At 32.0% G+C, this 15,564-nt stretch overlaps 1 protein-coding gene across 4 annotated transcripts; it reads left to right on the forward strand.

Annotated features, from left to right (window-relative positions):
• The first annotated feature begins 8,023 nt into the window (after positions 1-8,023).
• LOC107774760 (squamosa promoter-binding-like protein 6) lies at positions 8,024-12,350 on the forward strand. 4 transcript variants are annotated; one of them, XM_016594406.2, is made up of 4 exons: positions 8,024-9,113; positions 9,678-9,814; positions 10,827-11,671; positions 12,096-12,350. In XM_016594406.2, exons 1-3 carry the CDS (start codon positions 8,434-8,436, stop codon positions 11,624-11,626), a joined length of 1,617 nt encoding a protein of 538 aa, XP_016449892.1. In that variant the 5' UTR covers positions 8,024-8,433; the 3' UTR covers positions 11,627-11,671; positions 12,096-12,350. The 4 variants fall into 4 exon arrangements, with proteins under 4 accessions (XP_016449892.1, XP_075086547.1, XP_016449891.1 ...); XM_075230446.1 differs by lacking the exon at positions 12,096-12,350 and adding an exon at positions 11,754-12,029; XM_016594405.2 differs by having other exon boundaries at positions 8,026-9,113; positions 12,046-12,350.
• The last annotated feature ends 3,214 nt before the right edge of the window (positions 12,351-15,564 follow it).

Genomic DNA, 15,564 nt, shown 5'->3' on the forward strand with positions numbered 1-15,564 from the left:
AAATAGATTTCTGCCTTAGCACGTCCGATCGAGTTCGAACGACGATTTATCGGAGTAAGATCCTGAGCGTGGAACGAACTAACCTCGAACCCGGAAGGCCGATCCGTGTCGAGGTCGATATCATTATCGAGCTAGAATCAAAATCAAACCATGATGCAGAGTAGATCTATGTTCTGATAATCCAGAAACCAACCAACATTGACCTCGAATCAATTCGAGGGCTCGAACCAGGATCGGGCTCGAACTAAGGTCACGAGTTCGAGCCGAAATCAAGCCCTAACCAAAATCGAGGATTCTAAGCAGGATCGAGCTCGCAGACAAAAGCCGTTGCAATCCCACTAGAGAGAATCTTGGCAGAGATTATAGAAAAGCTGACTTATCGTGGGTCTCCCACTGAATATTTATTTTATTATGCTTATAGCCTAATCAATCTACTATAAAAGGGCTTGGTTACCATTTCTGTAGGACAAGTTTTTTCTGAGGCTTACATTGTAATAAAAATGCTTTATCCTTCTACAGTAAAAAATCGTTCTTTCAGACTTCTTAGATTGATTCTATTTGTTGAACCCTAAGATTCATTGTTCCTGATAACCTTATCTATTTTGCATTCTCTCCAATCTATATTTATATTTTTATTTATCCTTGCATTTTGTATTAAGTTATGCCACATATCCTCGGAACTGCGTATAAATTTAACTCTATCTATTTTTCGGGTAAACAGTTAGTCCTTTTCAATTATCAATTTTCATAGTAGATTAGATGTATACACCAAACGAAGAAGAAGAGAACCACATATATGTTCTAAAAGTGAATTATCTTATATAAAAAAATATGACTATCTTTGAATATACAAGTACAATCTTTGCAATTATTTGTTACTCCTTTAATAAAAAGTACGGATTAATATCAGAAAGGTAAGTTGCAATATTGAAACTTATCATGAAAGTACTTATTAATTATTACAGAAATAATCTTGAGAGGAGTTTCTACAACTGAAAAGATAGAAGGTTAGTGGGAACAGAATAAAATTATCCACACTTGGCTTTTGCCTTTTGGTTTTATCCGTGGTGTTATCCACGTCCATTATATCATTCATCCCTACTCTATTCTACTCCTCTCTTTTCATTTTTAAGATGGAAAGGTTGAGAGGGGATTTGTCTTTGATTTTGAAAGCATGTTTAAGGGTTTTTACATTTTTTAAGCAATGGATTTAACATCTTTAATTATAAGAATATTGGTTAAAACACTCTTTATTTTCCTTATGGCATTTAAAGTAAACATGAGAATTGGAAGTACACTTACTAGTTTCAGGGTACGCGCTTTGCGCGTGTACTCCATATTCATAAATATAAAACTTAAAAAAATTACTATATAAATATTACTAAACTATATATCATTTCAAAAGTATTTCTAAAATATAATATTGAGTCAAAAGTATATTTTATATCTAATTATTATAATTATTAGAATTTATATTTATTTTTTTGGTGCATAAATTTTATAGAAGTATTGTTTTATTAAAGGATAATATACATATTATTGCATACCCAAACAATCAAACATAGATTTTTCACAAAAAAGTCTTTCTCTATATTTTTCCTTATTTTCTTACTAAGATAATTAAATTTTTCAATTTTACCTTACAACTCAAATAAATGTTCTAGAAATTATAGAAGTAAATAGATATAGAGATCAAGGAATAAACAAAAGCAATTAGTCAAATAACACTTCTTGTTAGTGTTTTATTAAAGAATGTGCAGAAGGCGAAAGGGATAAGTAAATAAAATCAGAGGGACTGATTTAGTCAAATAAATCTGTGATTAATATTATTAAATTATTTTTTTCATGAATATATGAAAACCTTAGGACATGTAAAGTTGGATGGAGGGAATAACTAATGAAATATGTTAAAACCTTAGGACTGTAATAATAAAAAATATTTTAAAATAAATTTAGTTCGTTAAATGACTACTCTCTCATGTCCACTTTAAGTGATTTTTTGGCTTTTTATATTGTGGTCTATAATATTTAATTTTTTCAAATATCAAGAAAGAACTAACTTCATTTTTTCAAAGTTCTCCCTTAGAGTAAAGTACCTAGGAGTATTTGTTGTGTTTTTAATGAACAAATTAAGATTAATACGGTCAATTACATTATTAATTAATGTTAAAAAATTTAATATGTTTAAAAACAGCCAAAAAATCACTTAAAGTGAATAGAAGAGTGATATTTAATACTAGTAGATGAAGTGCTTGGATTGTAGTTTGATGAGAATCATTGAACTAGATTTGAGAAAGTACATGATTATGAACATTTGTAAATAGCTATATGCATGCCGACATGCCCAAACGTTTGATGATTAAGCGCAAACATATAAATAAATCAAAATGGTCCTGCTATTTCAGCTACTATCTGCCAGATAGTTATAGTTATATTGATTAGGACATTAAATTCAAGGCAAGGGCGGAGCCACAATGTTGTTTGCGGGTTCGGCCGAACTCAGTCGTTTTTGTTCGAACCGTATATTTGTATTAAGAAATTCAATGAATATGTACAAAATATTAATTTAGAACCAGTAACTTAAAAGAATTATAATTTCGAATTCATAAGGTTCAAATCCTAATTCTGCCTCTTATTCATGGCCGCCAAAGAGAGAATTGACATACCCTCGATTCATCAACATCAGCAATCTTTTTTCTTTATTCGTAATCTTTTTGTGGTATTAAAAATAGGCAAAGAATTAACTTAAATAATTGCTAATTCAACCGCTTAAACTAAAATAAATTATATAATTTATATATTATACGTGTATAAGTATGATAAATATGTAATTTATGTACACCGACTAAAAAATATAAATAGTAAACTTGACCGGCTATTTTATGTTAAGATCCCATAATAAGCCAGTAAACTTTATTATGGGGGGTTTTGAATTGTAAAGTCAATAACTTGAAATATACCTTGAACCTATTTTCTTCAAGAGTAGGTTCCTTTCTCTTTCATTAAAGTGCTTTTCACATTTTTGTAATATATATATATATATATATATATATATATATATATATATATATATATATATATATATAGATGCTTAGTCTAAAATTTAACTTGGACGTTCGAATACATGAATGTAAGGTAAAAACCATGAGAAAAGTATGCAAGACACATGAAATATAGTCCTAGTAACTATACATACTTTGGGAGAAAAAATTGGATACTCCTAATTTTAAAAGGACAAAAGTACTCTTTTTATTTGTGTTCAGTACATGCATTGGTACTCGATTAAGTCGAACACGTGCCGTATAAATTAAAGGGAATCACTCCCTATCAAGATTTGAAAGGATATTTGTAAGGGAAATATGGTAGGCACCACATGTGAGATTGAATATCATATTCTTGCTAGTCAGTATATAGTCATATCCAAAATGAATAATCAAAGTGACAATACTCAACCTTAATTACTGGGTTTCAACAATAAATATTTATCAGCAGCGTGGAAAGATGTATACCCTACCAAAGGCAGAAAAAGCTACTATACATTCAAGTATTGACATATAATAGAGGAGAGAGGGTAAGCTGGAAAGGATTTTTTCCTTTTTTTTTTCGGGGGGGGGGGGTGAGGGGGGTGGTGGTTGCAGGGACTTCAATTTCAAAGCCTCTTTAAATTTATTAGCTGGCTACAAATGAACTACGAACTTTATTCTAAGGAAGCATGTCATAAAAGCATGAAATATTTGACCCTATTATTTCAACAAAAGTTTGAAAGTATTGCTTAGGATGGAGGTAGAAAGGAATCTTAATTCTTATCATGAGTAAATATCATTTATTTATGACTTTAACTTTTTACTCTATATCTAATAGTGTAAAAACTTTTATACTTAAATCACATAAAAGATAATTATAAGTAACTACGTATTTAAAAGAATACACGACTCGTAATCTAGAAAATAAGACAAACTATCTTCTACAACAAGTTAAAACAAATCATTTATTAAACAACGTAGCAGAGAGGTCCGATCATGAAGGAGAGAGAAAAGAAGCTACACCTTCGGTTGAATTTAGTAACTCTGGTCCAAATAATGTATATATCTTAAGAAATTTATTTAATATGTATAAATTATTAATTTATAATCCATAAGGGAAGTTTTGACGTAATTAGTTAAGTTGTTGTCATGTGACCAAAAGGTCACGATTTTAAGCCGTGGAAACAGTCTCTTGCAAAAATGTAGTGTAATTAAGGCCGCTTACAATAGACCTTTATGGTTCGGTCCTTTCACAGGGGCATATCAAGAGCTTAGTGCACTGAGCTGCCTTTTTTTATTTACTTTATAATCCAATAATTTTAAAACTTGAACGCGTAGCTTCAAATCTTTGATCAGTATCTAACCATCAAATTAAGCAGCTAGCAATTATTTGGGAACTGGGATCTGTGGAGTGGGGAAGCCCCCCCCGGCGGCCCTAGAAGATCTCAAACATTACTGAATTAGCAAGAGGAATCTTGGATTGTCTTACTTAATTCTTCCATTCAATTCCAGTGGCCTTTCAAAAAATTGGACATGTCCTTAATTAGTTAATGCTACCTTAAAAGCCACATAAAGTTGGCAGAAAGCTTTTGAAAAGAAACAGTCACCAATTCATAATGCATGATTTTGATCCCAAAAGCTGTCTATCTATTGTTCCAGAGGTAAATATTATTTTAAGAAATGACTTTAATTTATGTCTCTTTGTTAGGATAAGTTGGAAAGAAACATTATATCGAACAAGAAGAAGAAATATATATGTTCCAAAATAATTATAGAAATTTATCTAGAAATACTGTCCTGTTGTTAACACCAAATCTCTCAATAGTTTCAGTACCATAACTTTATTTTTACTAGATAATCAAGGCTTGAGATATAAATTTTTGATTTTTCATTCGGTGTGTTCACGCATAAAAATCTCATTTTGGGAGGTAAAATTTTTCTTACCAAAGGTTTCTATTTTCAAAATTCAAACTTGAGACTTCTGGTTAAAAATGAAAGGAATATTTACCTCAGATATTGAGAAAGAAAAAATGGAGAAGAAGGGGCTCTCTCTGCCCCATGTTTGTTGCAATCAGAAGCGGAGTTAGGGAAGTAAAAAAGGTGCGGACGAACCCAGTAGCTTTTGCTTAAATCATGAAATTGTATTAAAAATTTGTTAAATATATATAAATATTTAATTGCGAATTCAGTAAACTAAACCAGCTATGGTTTCGATGACAATATCGAAACACATAAATTTTAAATCCTAACGCCGTCTCCGTATGTAGTTGGACTATTCCAAGGAATGAATGATACTAGTCTCATTTTGATTACACTACGATATAGTATTTGACGGTGAAAACTCAAAACACGTTTAGTTTTCATTAGCATTATCATCATTAATTCCCTCAAAATGATAGGCCAGTATCAATAATTCATATAGAGGTAGTGAGAATATCTATTGCAAAATATGCCTTTCCTACCTTGAGAACATTGCAATATTATTACACCCTAACCACTCATCAATCAACAACCACCTGGTCCATAGTGTTTAATCTTGTATTAATTAAGATCATGTAGTTACTTATTGCCCAATAAGAGCAAACATGGAATTAAAGTCTCGCATTGGTGGTCACATAAAATGGAACGGAGAGTATTGTTTGCGTAAACGCTTTTAAAAAAAAAAATACTTTCTGTCACTAATAATTTAATTTTCTTTTACTATGTGTAACTAAGTTAAAAAATAACCTCCCAAAAAGAGACATTTATTTTGCATTTGCTGAACTATATTTTAAGACTGCTTTATGAGTACCCGTGTGTGTTTGTGTATACTTTTAAAGATCCGAAGGAAGGAGATATATAAAATTGGGAGAATTTAAGGGATTTTGGCACGATGTGACAATGTACCGATATAATTAACAGAAAAAGCCTTATTTATTATTATTGGCACCATATAGCCAGTAATTATATATCATAAACCCAATAATGTGGATATCACAGTATTAAAACGAAAATAGATCAATTGACAAAACAATGCAATTATAGGATGGAGAACATGAAATTCTCGAGTATGAGTTGGGTACCTTGTTAATTTGGTTTGAAGTGTAAAAAATGTAATCTTTCTAATAATTTGGTCACCTATATAAAATACGGCATACCTAATATAATCTCCATCGAGCTAATAGTTTTTGAAACTGAAATGCAGAATTTAATATCAGAAACCAAATGTTTGATATAACTAATATCGATATGAACCCAATAACTTTTGTCTAAATTATGTATTTGTCTAAATTTTTTTATTAAATATGTGTACAATATTAATTTATAATTTTTAAATTCTGGCTCCAACTGAATTTAATTATGAAGTACATCAAAAGTGTATTCTTTGAGTTTCCACTTATTCAATTATATGAACGTATATGGGAAGAAAGAGAAGTAGAAATGGACCTTTGTTGGAACGATAATAGTACGTAATACTTATAGTTTGCTCGTTAATTGTTTTCACGTTCAAGTTTCAGAAAATTGAATACTTTATGTGGTCAGTAGAAACTTCATGTGGTTAGTGGGAGAAAATTCAGCAGTAGCGAACTCAAAATTTAAAATTTGCAAAAGTGGTTAGTGGGCAAAAGTGGCCATTTTTGTAAATTACATCCAATGTGGTTACATTTGCGATTTTCTCATAGAATGGCTATTTATGTAAAGCAGTATTCTAGTGTAAATAACAGTGGAAATCATGTTTCTAAACATTGAACGCTGAAAACGTGTGCCAAGAGGAATTAATCTTTCTTTCCGTTGATTGTGTCTGCTTTATTCTATCTTTCTTTTCCTTTGTCTTTTTCTTTTTCCGTTATCATTTCTTCAATAATTTCACACCCCTCTAACTTAAAATAGGAAACAAAAAGGTGTGGAAATTGCAGTTTCCCTACTTGCTAAGCAAAGTACCAAAAAGTAATATAATTCTACATATAATATACTTCTTTCGTTTTAATTTATGTACATTTTTTTCTTTTCAGTCAGTTCCTAAAAATGATGTCTTTTTTTATTTAGTAATAATTAAACTATAATTTTCTTTCTTACCCACACAAATTTCTATGATTTATTTTAAATCATAAATTTTAAAATTTTTTCTTTCAATCAATATCTTCTTATAAATTGGGATCTGAACATCCTTCTAAGATAAAAGAAGCAAAAAGTAACACTCATAAGAGCGGATCTAGAGAGAAAACGTGTTCATCAAAACTTAGTAATTTTGTTTCAGTATTTATATATATAAGTTGAAAATTTCAATAAAAATATACAAATAATTAACTTCAAACTCAATAAATCAAATAAATTATAATAAAGAGCATGACCGCGCGGAACACTAAACTTTTGTTATGTGCGGGGTTCAAAATAAATTATAATATAATCTCGAAATAAAAACTAATAAAATTTAAAATATTGACTCCTCCGTTCCCCCCCCCCCCCAAAAAAAATTCTTTCCCTTCCTACCCCAGCCTACTGTTTATGGATAAGAGAAGCAGTGAAGACTGAAGTGTGAACCCTTCCGTGGAGGTGGGAACAAAAATCCAATGCCACATCTCTGTTTCATTGAGTGGTCTCTTCACTTCACCAATCAACTATACATCCACAAATTTAACTACCACTCATCACATAATATCTAGTACTGCAACTATCCCCCAAACAAGTATACCTCTCTTTTTCACATTAACTATTAGTCTTTCCGTTACAAATGAGATTGAGTTAGTTCTCTTTTTAATCAGTTTTAATCCGTTTCAAAATAAATGACATATTTTTAAATTTGAAAATACTTTAACTTTAAACTAGTCATTTTACTCGTTTTACCCTTGATTAGAAACTTTTATAACCATACAAATGTCATAGCCCCACAAAATTTTTATCCATTTAGCTTTTACGACCACAAATTACAATTTTTTTTTTAATTTTTTAATTTTGTGTCGAGTTAAACTATCTTATCTAAATTTATAACGGATTGACTCTCTATTATATATTTATAGTAACTGGACCACAGTTTCATTCGCCAACTATAGCTATCTTTACCTTCCGTTACCTACTTTGCTTCCACTAAGGAGGCACGTATTTAACTTGTCTACTACTACTTGCTTTCTTAGTGGCCCCTTTGATTGAAATAATTTTAGTCTCTAGTTGCATACATTTCTGCTGTTTTTGAGCTGTCGGAATAGTGTTTTATGACTTATCTTTTTCTGGGGTTTTATCTTTCAAGATTATTCAAAATCTTGTTTTGCATTTTCTGAGCTTTTAAATAAAAATTTATTTGCTTGGTCTATGGGTTTGTGGAGAATATTTGAGGTTATGGAGCTGAATATTCAACATGGTTCTTGTGTTGAAGAGTGAAGGAGCAAATTGGGTTCCTCAGTTTATGTGAAATTATTCAATTCTTGAAAAAAAAATGGAATCTTGGAGCTATGTGTCCGGGGGTAAGGGTTTTGTGTCTGAGGAAACAATTAGGTGCATTAAGCTCCCGTTATGCGCGGGGTCTCGTGAAGGTCCGGAACCCAAAGAATGTGTTTCTATAGATGATGGAATTTCCCTCGGGCAAAATAGAACAAGTGGTTGGGAATTGAACACACCATGCAGCTGGGGAAACAGTATGGGATGCTTAAGTAATCAAGAAGGAGGTGAAAAACAAGATTTTGCTGAAATGGGGTATCAAGATTTGATGAGAAAATCTTTGCCCAACAACCAAATTAAAGATGCAATGAGTAGTAAGGTTGGTGGTCAAAGATCTTTTGTTTCTATTAGAGTTCCTCACAATTCATTTTCTGGTGAAGATGAGTCAAGTTCAGTTGTGGAATCAAATTGTAAAGATTCATCACTAATTGATTTGAAGCTTGGGAGTTTCAAGTCTCCTAATATTATACCAAATTTGTCTTCAACTGTTCCAGCTAAGAGAAATAGAGCTGGAGGTTTGAGTTCTCATACCCCATTTTGCCAAGTTCAAGGTTGTGGGAAGGATCTAAGTTCCTGTAAAGATTACCACAAGAGGCATAAAGTATGTGAAGTTCACTCAAAAACTGCTAAGGTTATTGTAAAAGGCATTGAGCAGAGGTTTTGTCAGCAATGTAGCAGGTTTCAATTCCCAGTTCTCATCACTCTGTCCTTAAATTCTGTTTATTACTATTTAGAACTGAAATGGAGTTTTGGCGTAACTAGTAAAGTTGTTGTTATGTGACCGGGGGTCACGGGTTTGAGCCGTGGAAACAGTCTCTAGCAGAAATGCAGGATAAGGCTGTGTACAATAGACCCTTGTGGTCTGACCCTTCCCGGACCCCGTGCATAGTGGGAGCTCAGTGCGCACTGGGCTGCTTAGAATTATGAGAAAGGAAAATATTTTCTATAAGCCAATCTTAGTGCAATCCGTACATTTTCCCCAAAAGTAGAAGGTACTTGTGTCTTGAATTTGATAAATATTGTACCATTTCTTCTGGTACAGATTTCTGAACCTCTGTGAACAAGTTGATTGATCTTAGCTTCTTTATTTCCAATGCCGTATAAAATTCAAATGCTACCCTTGTTTTTATTTATGCTGTTGCTAGTCAACTGAGGTGTTCCCTTTATCAAAAGAAAAAGAAAAGAAGCACATATATGTTCTCTCAGAGTTAACGGATATCATTGTTGGTTCTGAACTTGTAGGTTTCATTTGTTAGCTGAATTTGATGATGGAAAACGCAGCTGCCGCAAACGTCTTGCTGGTCATAACGAGCGGCGGAGGAAGCCTCAAACAGGTCTGCATTCTGGCAGAGCAGGAAGACTCTTTCAATCATATGCTGGTAAAAGTAGTTCTTCAATCTATTTATCATAGTCCCTCTCCCTGATATGCTAAACTTTAAGATGCATGACTATTAGGATTCTACTGGTTTACTGTATTTCATTCATTGGCTCAGATAATGCATTCCTTATTAATTTATAGTATCCTGATACAATGGCTTCATTTACCAGTGATTGCTTCCTGGAAACACCACATGTTTCTGTTAGGATTTGTCCTGATTTTTTTTTAACCATGATTGGACTTTCCTTTTACTTGAAGAAGTGGCAGAATATTTATCATAATTGATTTTACTTTTCCTGAAAGGTAATATCGATCTCTTCCATATTTGACAGATCAGGAAAAAGGTTGTGAACCTCTATAAATGAGGATCCCTCCTTCACACAACACAAGAGTATCCACAATGTACTCCTTTAGTGTTTTGAGAGTCTTGGTTAGGGGGGAATTTCTCTCTCGATATTCCAGTACTCTCTTTTATGTTAGTAGATTCTTTTTATGAATGTAGATTAATTGACCAAACCCCACTATAATATCCTCTTTTAGTATAATCCTCTTTGTTTGATTTATTATCGCTAAGGTTTGCTTTGTTAGATTCTACATGACGCCATGTTATTTTGATCCTAACAATTTCGTATAGGTTTAAAATTGCTGAACTATGTCGACAACGACAAGACATGTTCCTGAAATCATTAATTATACACATAACAGGTATTGTCTTGCTGTTTAATAATGGTAAAAAAGGAGGAGGAGCATGTATAATTATCTATAGAGCTTAGGTACTTCCACAGATTCCTCTGCATCTATTTTCTTTTATGCCTAAAGGATATTGTCACTGAGATTTGGACGTAAAGGAGAAAGAGGAGAACTACTAGTGCATAGCTGAATTTGATAAAAACCAGGATGTATTTTACTCATTTTCACCTCTTACTGTTGGAAACACTTCGATATCTCTTGAGTTAATTTGCTTCAAAGGGAAACCTGTGCTGTTTTGGTAACACTCTTTAGGTTCTCTGCAGGTACAAGGTTTCAAGGAACTCCTTTTGCAACATCATCCTTCATTTGCCAAGATATACTCGGCAGTGGCCTTCTTCATCAACCAAAACACGATTTGCACGACTGGTATAAGAATGTAAAGGTTGAACATAGCTCTGATTACAGCCCTCAACTAACCATGCCTTTTACAAACGGACATTCACAACCTAGACCCCTTTTCAGTACTTCATATCATACCGACAAACACTGTCCAGCTCTCCATGATGAAGGAATAACAGCTATAACAAGAAGCAAAAATAATGTGAGTAGCAACTCATATCTAAATGATATTGAAGGATCAGATTTTGTTTCCCGTTCTCTGTTCCACAGCACCTCAATTGGGAGCGAAGTCTTGAATGTTATGGATTTGGCCTCAACTTTTCAAGGGATATCAAGTTCTGGCTGTGCTCTCTCTCTTCTGTCATCTCAATCACAAGGCTCGTCAAATTACTCATCTGTAGTTCCTAATTCTCACCACCTTATTGCACCTAGCGATAATGCCCATTACAATGTGACACAGACATCTGAAAAGTTCCCAGGGATGAGCCTGAAGGATTCAACAAGTAATGCGTCCGGTATATTCAATATATCCGGAGCAATTTCTGCAGAGGGTCGCTTGGAACAGATACTAAGAAACAACTGTGGCATCAACGGGAGTATTCATGGATCAGATTATGTGAACACCAAGAATCTACTTTCTTGTCAAGATGGTCCCACTATTGATTTGCTTCAGTTATCGTCACAACTTCATCGAGTGGAGCATCAAAGACATTCCATGAAATGAAACAAAATGGCGACACTTTTTCCGGCTTCTGAATCACTTGAGCAGGTAACTGAATAATATGCCTACCACAAATGAGAGTTCTATTATGTTTCAGGGTGAAGTATGTAAGATTTTCTTTTTTGCTCAGCGATAACATTGAAGCATAACTGGATAAATATCAGGTATACCACTTAACTACATTATATGGCCAATCCAAAATCTCCAGGACATAGTTTTAAGCAGACGATGTGATCTTAAAGCAATAATTCTTCTTTGCTTGAAAATTTTGTAAAGATACCATCAGAGGTTGGTAATTAAAAATCTGCTAATTGCCATTGTCCCTTAGATATTCTATGCGCGCTCTGCAAACTCTCTCCTTGCAAAGTAACATTCGCTTGTCATGTTTATGTTCTTACCATAAAAGTTATTGATGTCTGCAGATACAAACGTATGGACTGAAGTTGATATAGATGTCTCTTGACTTGTGCAGTAACTGGGGCAACAAGCAGTCTGCCTTTCCAGCTAAACAGAGGTTGGATTTGTATGAAGCAAGTGTACTAGGAACCTTCATGTTTTATCTATTGTTTTTTTCATTATGTGATGCCGACCACTCTGCCCCACTTGTGAGATCACACTGGGTATATTGTTGTTGATGCATACCATTGTTCTAGGCAACAATCTCATTCAATAATAATGTGTCGTCGTTTCTATGATGAATACCAAATATAATCATTTGTTATTACTAGTCAGGTTCGTTTATATATGTATTAGACAATGCATCCCATTGTGTATATTATTCGTATCGTTAGGAATTTTTTTTTTTTTTTTTTGGCTTTATAAAAATAGTTCAAAGAACCACTTTTCAAATACTCAAAAACAATGCTCGCTACCTCTAATGTTCGAGAACTATAAAACAAAATTTGTCGATCATGTATACTATCAATTTTCAAACTCACCACAATATGAGAATGCGAACGAATGGGGTGAATAATCTCACATTGGATATTTTTCCGATACGCTTGTGTTTCAGGAAATCAAACCGAAGTCAATTCATTCAACAATGCCCCCTCGGGACATTTTGTATTGGATTTTGCCAACATCGTTTCACCTTTGATTGAGAGCTATAAGGTCTAAATATTCTTGATAATATTGAAGGTAGTAAGAGTTTACGGTGGGTGGGAAAGCATGATGGGACCCCTTGGTTACTACCATCATTTCAAAGATTTTTTTATTCAAAAGGATGGAGAATAAATAGCTTATTCATAATCTTATAGGCCCCGTACCGCTTCATTCAATTGCTCTGTCATAATATCAGATGATTTTTATTCTCTTTGCATGAGAAAAAAAGAATAATATGGGAGAAAGGATGAGAAACGGAAAAAAAAACGCAGAAGTTTCTGTTTCATGTAGAATATATATTGAACCTCGATTTAAGCAAGTAAGTCGCTGTAGTATAGTCGTGAGTATTCCCGCCTGTCACGCGGGTAACCCGGGTTCGATCCCCGGCAACAGCGTTTCTTTTTGCTGATTTGGAATCACTGACTACTGAAACATTGGCTCCTTAATTTTGGGATAATACCACAGAAGAATTCTCGTTAAACCTGGTTCAATTTGTGACTTACCAACCAAAGTTATATTATGTTTGTATTATTTCCTGACTTTTTTTTATCAAGAAAAAAATGACAAAATAGTACATGTGAGTTATTCCAACAATAATAGTCACATGATCATATACAATGATTATTATTATTTTTTTTTTAAATTTCTCTTCTTTATTTCTCCCACATGAGTTAATACATTGTATTCTGATGATCTGCATAACATGATACATGTATAAGTCAATGTACAATTTCTGACTCACCCACCAAAATTATAAGTATTTTGTTTGAATTATTTCTTGAAATTTTTTATCGAGAAAAAATACAAAAAGTAGATGTGATTTTTTGTTCTTACAAATAACAGCGACATGTTCTACCCAAACTCATTCATGAATAAAGAGAATATATATATATATATATATATATATATATATATATATATATATATCTCTTCTTTATACATGATATTTTGATGATCTGCATAAAATGATACATGTACAACTCCATGTAACTAGAACGTCTAAGTTAATTAATTTAATTTTTTTTGCATTAGGTCACAACCTAATTAATACCTTGTCTTAGAGGTCATATTATGAAAGTATTACTAATAGTATCACCCTATTGCTTGCCTTTTTTCCCCTCCAATAGTGGCATAAAAATGTAGGCTCGTGTTTAATGGTTAAATTTAGAATATGGCATGCATATCTCACACAAAACAAATTAAGAAAATTTAGACGTAGTTGTGTTTTTTTTATGTGGAAGCAAAATTATTAATACTGTATTATTTTTAGGATTATCAAAAGAAATAGTAAATAATGCTTATAAACAATATTGTTCAATCATTTCAGCAAATATTGGTTGTGTATATCGTTAATGGGATGATAATCTAATTAATTCTATGCATATATAACCCAAATTTCATCTCTTAATCACGAATTACACAGAAGAAGAAGTCTAATTTTGTGTTTATATGTTAGAGTTCTAACATTGTCTTTTTTAAAAAGAAAAAACATTAGACTATTGATAAAAATATAAAAGAAAAAGAAAAACCCTTGTTATTTTGGTTCGACCTTATTAATTAGCCTATATTAGTAATAGAGTACTATTTTGTTAAGTCCATTACTCAAATAGTCACTCAACTATTCGAAATTATTTAGTAAAGTCATTTTTCTTTCGTTTGTAACAGAAAGTCACTTAACTATGCTTATATCACTCAGAAGGTCACTCAACCAAAAATTTTAAACTTTTAATGGTCAATACCTACTTTACCCTGTAAATTTAATATTATTTTTCTATTTTTAATCTATATTATGGATTTACCTATAGAAAAATAAATTTATTCATAAAGTAAAAAAGTTCAAAATATTTTCCAAGCCATGCCACTGGTAATTATACTAAGATAGAGTAATTTTACACAAATAAAATGTCAAAATGCCTATCATTGTCAACATATAATCTATTCTTCCCACTTACTAATTAGCCTGGTTTACACATAGTGATGGGATGTCATATTCAATTATACACATATAAAGATTTGTTCATTAAACAGATTCATTTCCTGCTGATAACGTGTTATTGATCATATAAGTAATTAGTTGTGGTATCCTTTTTTTGGTTAATTACGTTATATATCTTCTTTTATTGCTAAGAGTTTAAGTTCTATATATATGACATATTTTTTTTTAATATTAAGTCATTTATAAGGTATTTATAGATTATTTTATTGATAATCAATAAGTAATAATCTTCTTCCAATGTATATAATTAAATCCTATTGCTAAGATAGGTTCAATTGTGCACACAGAATACTACAAGGGTTCTACTAATTCTGTCATGATACATGTATGCCACGTGTCATGGATGAATATTAAATTTGAAAGTTAGAAATATGAAAATGACAAAATTCGATTTCAACTATGAAAACAAACATCGTATCAAAATAATACGAACAAAATCTTACCAAATGCATATTTTATTCTCGATCAAATTTTTATTCTCGATCAAATTTTAATGGTGATTTATTTAATGCATAATGATTGCCTTATCTGCTATATTTCAAATTTAAACGTCCGTTAGCCTATAAAAAGTCTTCCCCAGAATGCTTCTTCTTGAAAACAAATATAAAACTCAATTGACAACCCAAAAAAAAATGTTATTGACAACAAATGTGATGTTGAATTCTATGATACTAGTAATTTGCAATATAAATATTACATTTATTACTTCTATATTATTCTAGGGGCTTATCATGGTACTTATCGTTTATAATAAACGAGATAACAAATAATGTAAAAGAATTAATACTATCAAATCATCTAAACAATAATTATAATTAGTTGTTTGCAATAAATAAGATCAATA

This window comes from Nicotiana tabacum, chromosome 15, assembly GCF_000715075.1.
Source record: "Nicotiana tabacum cultivar K326 chromosome 15, ASM71507v2, whole genome shotgun sequence".
NCBI lineage: Eukaryota > Viridiplantae > Streptophyta > Magnoliopsida > Solanales > Solanaceae > Nicotiana > Nicotiana tabacum.